Source organism: Cryptomeria japonica, chromosome 4, assembly GCF_030272615.1.
Source record: "Cryptomeria japonica chromosome 4, Sugi_1.0, whole genome shotgun sequence".
Lineage (NCBI taxonomy): Eukaryota > Viridiplantae > Streptophyta > Pinopsida > Cupressales > Cupressaceae > Cryptomeria > Cryptomeria japonica.
In genome coordinates, this window is record NC_081408.1 from 35,625,393 (window position 1) to 35,632,204 (window position 6,812).

The 6,812-nt window shown below is 37.1% G+C and overlaps 1 protein-coding gene across 1 annotated transcript; it reads right to left on the bottom strand.

Annotated features, from left to right (window-relative positions):
• Positions 1-2,815: 2,815 nt before the first annotated feature.
• LOC131047826 (putative disease resistance protein RGA3) lies at positions 2,816-5,543 on the bottom strand. Its single transcript, XM_057981605.2, has one exon. It carries the CDS (start codon positions 5,522-5,524, stop codon positions 2,873-2,875), a length of 2,652 nt encoding a protein of 883 aa, XP_057837588.2. The 5' UTR covers positions 5,525-5,543; the 3' UTR covers positions 2,816-2,872.
• Between the last annotated feature and the right edge of the window lie 1,269 nt (positions 5,544-6,812).

A 6,812-nucleotide genomic window follows, 5' to 3' on the forward strand; every position in this document is an offset into this window, starting at 1 on the left:
CATAGACTACAATACGAAGATCCGAATCACTGTAGGATACACAGACTATCAAAGTATAATCTACGATCTTTAATATGACTTGTATGCAAGGTGTGATCTATTGATGATGGAATACGATCCGCTAAAGGATAGAATCGGCCTATTGAAGGATTTTATCGGACTACTAAAGGATGTTGTAATTTATTTCCAAGAGAGGAAGATTTTACCTTCCTTTATACCTATCAAGGGTGGCTCTTCTCCAAGAGTCGGCACCCTTCAAGAGGCCACGACCCAATGTAAGGGTGGTGGACTTTCAAGTTGGCCCTATAAATAATAATAATGTGTGGACTTTTAATTACGTCATTTATATTAAACATAAGCAAAATGCATATTCTTATTTGTCATTTAATTATATCAAATAAATTGGTTCACATAAATGTCTAAGGCCGATAGGCCAATTAGACATTTGGATTGACTATGTCGGCTTGGAGGAATCCGACCATAGCTACATTATCATTAGCAAACGACAATTTAGGAATTCCCAATGACTTGTAATGTTGATGGTGTATAACCATCTGTGTTACTGCTCTCATTCCTTTCATATTTGTGTACTATATATTATTGTGATTTGTACATTACTTTGTCATTCACCCCTCAAACTTCTCTATTTTTTAGTTATTAAGAGAAGGATATGATTCTACTAAGTTAATATATTTTGGAGTTAAAGTAGAGTAGAAAAATTCTATAAGGTTATAGCTACTCTATATGATAACAAATTCTACAATTTTTTTTGTTTTATGGAACAAATTGTTTTGCATATTTATCAAAGATGGAAAAATGGCATTGAAAACAAAAGGCATGCTAAAGAGAGGATTGCACAAGTAAAAACAACAACCTTAGCACAATCAATTGCCAAGTGAAACATACCACCATTGTCCTAAAAGAACGGAAGGATTACTATAACTAATTGGACTCTAACATTATTGACAAATATCATTAAACAACTAATATAAGTAGCATTGTCGAAAAATAACATGAAAATAGTGGTTGTGAAATTATAATTATCCTCATTCACATAGAATAAATGTTAAGATAGAAGATTTTTAATTTCTACGAGACTACTAATAATCTATGAGACAGACTCCATCATTCTAATTTTCAAACTTGTTGAACAGTTATTAAAAGCTTGATAATGAACTCCCCATTTTTTAAATTTTTCCTTCACTTTAATATCAAACAAAAAATCACACTTCATTCTTTAAAAGTCTTCAATATAGCAAAAGGGTCTAATATTTTAATTTCTCAAAATATTATGGCTATGTTTTGATTTGAGATTACATGTCTCTATAAGTCTCTTCATTTATTCTTAATCATTGGGGAATTCAAAACTTCCATAATTTACAATCTTCATAATCTCACATTCACATAAAAAAAATATGTATACAAATTCAGATTAACATCAGTTTTTCACTAACCTTTACACACAAATATTGCTACTTTTCTTTCTCTTCCTTTCCAACTGCCTCATGTCTTTGACCAACCCCAATTATTTTGCACCAATACCCACGTGTTTTCGACCAACCCTTTTTCTTTTGCACCAATACCCATGTGTTTTCGAGCAACAACTTGTGCACACAAACACCACTAGTTCTTTACTATCCTCAATAACCCACGTGTTGTCAACCCTATGTAATTTGTTCAAATTTAAATCTTATCCATAAAAATGACAACACCCTTGAAAAATAAAAGTTTGCTTCAATTTTTTTTACCCCATTTAATCATATTTCAAACTAGATTACACAAAAAAACTAACTGATTTCAATCCACATTTGTAAACCCCATCACATTATTCTCCCACTTTTTTCCCATTGAATACCATTTCAAGGTTTCATTCCTTCAATACTTGTAAACCCTATAACTCTATAATACCAACATGGTAATTTGATTTCATATGGACTTGATTTTGTGAAATCCACACCCTTTTGGCCAAATGTTTTCAAGCAACAAAATGTGCCCATGTGTTCTTGACTATACTTGGGTCCTTCACAAAAACACCACTGGTTCTCGACCTTGCATTTATATTACTTTGTTCAACTTCAAATCCTTTCCACAAAATCAATAAGCCCCATGAAAATACAAATTTTCTTCAAAAAAAAATATACCCTCTTTAATCCTATTCCAAATTAAATTACACAAAAAAACTAATTTTCATTCCCTTGGTACTTGTTAACCCATAAAACTCTAAAATAGTAAAATACAGACCTGACTCTATGAAATCCATGCCCCTTCTTGGTCACAATGAACACATTTATATCACTTTCACCTACCTAGTAAATGCATAAAAACACATTGTGTTTTTTGGTGCTTCCAGCAAGTATAAACAACCTGTGTTTTCTTCCCCAATGCTTTCCTATTCCATCAAACAGTCATATTCCCAATTTTTCCTACCCATCAAAGTTTTCCCTCCTTTTTCCAACCACTAACCACCCATCCCCCATAGTTACCATGTTCTCTAGTCATACACCAAAAACAACTTCCATGCTAATCATCCTCCCACCCTCACACAACCTGCATGCTTACATCACAACAATCTCCAAAGTCCACATCTCCTGTGTCTTATGCCATTTCATGTACCATCCATGTCATTTTGTTGATATGACTTGCATTTTTGTATGAAGGATAGACGGCTCCAATAATTTATGTCTTTTATTGGTCAATTAAAAAATCACTTTCCTACACAATTACCAATCCCTTATCTACACAATTACCAATATTGTAATTAGAAAATTATGTTATAAATTAAATTACAAAATCACTAAATAATTAGAAGATAATCTAAAAGAAAGAGAAACAAAATTGTGATAAAGTACATAATATTTTGGTTGACCTATTCTCAACATGTGATGTTCACATGCTGATTTTTGGCTTTGATTTTATCCCAAACTTCTCCTCCTTCACTCAATCTATCTCTAAATTCATCAGTTCCTGACTTATAATAGACCAAACTATTTAACCTTCTCAACTGTTCCAATCCCTCTGGAACATTTTTGACTCTGGGACACCATTCTAAATTGAATTTCTCCAGGACGGCCATTGCTCCATCCTCCAGATCCGGCAACTCCTCCAAAAGAGGGAAGCTGGAAATAGTCAGAAATTTTAACTTGGGAAACCCCGATGACTTTCCAAACGCCTTTGGTACTTTTCTACAATTCTTATGACCCATTAATCTCATCTCCATCAAGTTCGGCATTGCTTCTAATGCCGGATAATCGCTACATTCAGAACCCTTTAATATGAGTTGTGTCAGATTTGTTACCCTACAAACCCAACTGGGCACCGCAAAGTACTCCAAATAAAGTGTTTGCAGATACTGCAGCGCAGTGATATTGTGTGGTAGATGCAATTCTGTAGGGAAACCAGATGATATTGACAGATGGCGCATATTTAATAGCTGAGCAAGGATTCCATCTTCGATACTTTTCAATCCCTTTTCATGCTCTACAATTATTCTTAATTGTTGGAGGCGGAGTAATTTGGCGACATCCTCCAACTTTAAGAATCCATCCTCTTCAACAGAAAGCCTTAAAAGATCTGATCTCAGTACTCGTAAAGACACCAGCTCTGATATTTCCCTGGGTAGATGACTCAACAGCCCAATGTGGCAAGCCAGTATACTTAGATGCTGGAGACGTTTGAGTGCACTTATCCATTTAGGCAGCCTCTGCAGATGTCGGCAGTAAGATAGATCGAGCAAGACAAGACTCTTGAGACTTCTCACACAGATTGGTACCTCCTCAATATTTGTCCCTGATAAATTCAAAAGCCTGAGAAGTTTTAGCTTTTCAACACTGTGAGGCAATGTGGAGATTTGAGTTCGTCTCAAGTCGAGAACCCTTAATAATCTCATTGGACTGAAGAAGCTCGCCTTGATTTTTTCAATAGGATTATTATAAAACGACAGAGTGCGGAGAGACCTAGGACAAGAGATCTTGCTCTCTATTATCCCTTTTTTAAACAATAAAATTCTTTTCATGGATGTGAATACATCTACAACATCAAATGTACATCTGTTTTCTTTAGATATATCTATTGCCAAATCAAATAGCAAGTCATGAATCTTACAATATTTGATAAGACTCCAACGCTCCCATACTTCAACCAAGCACAGATTGGCCAATTGATATAAATAACCCCAAGCAACATCCAACTGATCTTCTTTTTGTGGAATCAATCCTTCTGCTATCCAGAGATTTATGAGATATTCACAATCTATTCTCTCATCCTGAGGAAAGAAGGACAAATAAGAAAAGCATGGCTTAAGAGTTGCAGGCAAGGAGTCATAACTTAATCTGAGAATCTTCATAACTGGGTCCGTATTGACATTAGCAACCTCCATGAGCTCATGCAATTTGGAGCTCCACTGACTTATTTCTGTGCAAACGGATAGAGAAGCTCCCGTTATCTTGAGAGCCAATGGCAACCTTCCACATTGCTTTACAATTTGTTGAGCTATCACTTGAAGGTGATACGGTGGGGGATTACCAGCGAAAGCATGAGCACAGAATAGCTCCCAACTCTCTTGCTCTGATAAAAGCTCCATCTTGTAAGGGAAAGCGCCAAGGTTTTGGCAAACATCCCTGCTTCTTGTTGTAACCAGCACTTTACACTGGCTGTCATGCCCAGTTGGAAGACCAAGGCTCCTAATGATGTTATCTTCTCGAGCTGCCCTCCAGACATCATCCAGCACGATGAGAGACTTTTTTCCTTGTAAACTGGCATGAATCAGCTCAGCCGCTCGCTCGTCGCTTACATCTTTCACCCTAACTTCTAAATCTCCCATGTGCGACGCTAAATCGCACTGTAATTTATGAACAGAATATGATTGTGATATGGGAAGCCATATCGAATGGTCGTACCTTTGCTTGACTCTGTGCAAAACGTTTTGGAGAAGAAACGTCTTCCCTGCTCCGCCCATCCCCACCACGGCAATGACGGGAACATTTGATTCATCAATCAAAGAGATAAGGTGTTGAAGTTTGGGTTCAATCGCCACAGGGTGGGAATCGCGGGGTAGGAGACTATTTCCCCTCCACGCTCTTCCACCTGCACTTCCACCTGCACTGCTTGATGGCGGTTCGGAGGCAGGCGGCACTAAATCACGGAAAAGCTTGAGCTGCTTTCCACTTTGTCTAATGGATTTGATTCCTTCTTTCACTTGTTGAATTCTTTTTCCCATTCTAGAGCGGAAAAATAGTTCATCGGGATTGTAGATGCTAGTATAAAGACGGCGAACAGCACACTCTTCCACAATGTCCTCCGCATCCCAGGCAACGTCCCGAACGCGATGCAGCCATGTTTTGACGGACTTCTCTTGCACAGCCCGTGAATCTGCGTGTGCCAGACAAGCACTTATACTTGTGAGCTCTTCCTTTAACCAGTCAAAGTCCCGGGTGAAGTTGAACACCAGCGCTGCTTCTTCAGCTGCTTGTTGGATTATCATCTCAGTAAGTTTGCCAATTACACCCTGCGCAATTGCACCGGCCATCCTTATTACAGTACTTGAAGAGAACTAATACTGTGGGTGCTTACAATACAAAGAGACATCTTTAAATATGCAATTGACTTCATCTAGCTAAGGTGCAGTTCCTCTCTTGCCAAGCAGCTGCACAAAAAAGGTGGAATCTTTGAAAAAAATTACTTGCAACTTCATAGAAATTCTTGAATGCCCACATACAAATTTTCAATCGCGTATTGTTCAAGTCCGGAAGTAGAAGGGCCCCACACCCCGGCTGCTTAACTCTTTCTGAGGGCTTCGTGGGAATTTCATTTCCAAATATTAAAACACTAAAGATAAGATTTTATGGAGTATTGAAACCATATTAATATTCTCCTCCACTCTTACTGTTTTCCATTACCGACGGCTGCTTACTGTGAAAATACCAAGAGACGTCTCTTAAAATATCCTTCATGCTGACAAGTAGAACCCTCGCTGTCCCACTCTTTCCAAGCAGCTGCGGGCAATTAATAAAAAATCTTTAAATGACCATGTCTTTTCATTCATTCATATTTTCAATGCCGTTTCCTTTAAGTTTAGGTACAACTAGAACCCACCGACTCCCAATCTTTCAAAGAAAATTTTCGTTGTAAGTTCCTATCTTCATGAGTGATGGGACAGAATGGCTTTCCACCCCGTTTCATCGTTTGGACTTTGCTTTGACTAAAACTATCACGAAGAAAGAAGGAAAATGTTGTCACAAAGCAGGCACTATCCACAAAATCTGTGGCGAAATCTAAATCTACAAATCTCCATCAACATTGCTTTCTTGTATTCAATCCAGGCTGTTTTTTTTAAGATCCTGGTAGGTTTCTTCGAGGTTGTTGATATCTATTGTATAATCTTTTATTTCTAATAAATTTATGTATTTTTTCAAAAACAAAAACAAATCAAAATAAGATAAGGAGAAGATTTAGTAGCTGAGTTTGTTCCAAAAGCTATAATAGTACTTATTGATTTAATGTCTAATATTTTTTAACAATATTGTGCCAATAGTTGTCTCAAGATGACTACCCATAATTGAATAATATGTATCCCTTAGATCTAAAACCCAACGAATCATGTGATGCCATGTCGGTACACCAATAAAACATGACTTAGTGTAAAAGTATTGGTCTCTTTTTTTGGGCCTTTTTGGACATCTTGGCAAAAAACATGCTAATGCGGCATCATGTTTGATGATGTGGCCTTGAAGCCTCGATTATAAGCATGGAACTTGCCAAGTAAGGTACTATATAAAATTGGGAATGATTTGAAATATCCATTTACGATTTTGAAA

Excerpts from the sequence above, each read along its gene's own strand:
- LOC131047826 (XM_057981605.2), bottom strand. The coding sequence starts at position 5,524 with ATGGCCGGTGCAATTGCGCAGGGTGTAATTGGCAAACTTACTGAGATG.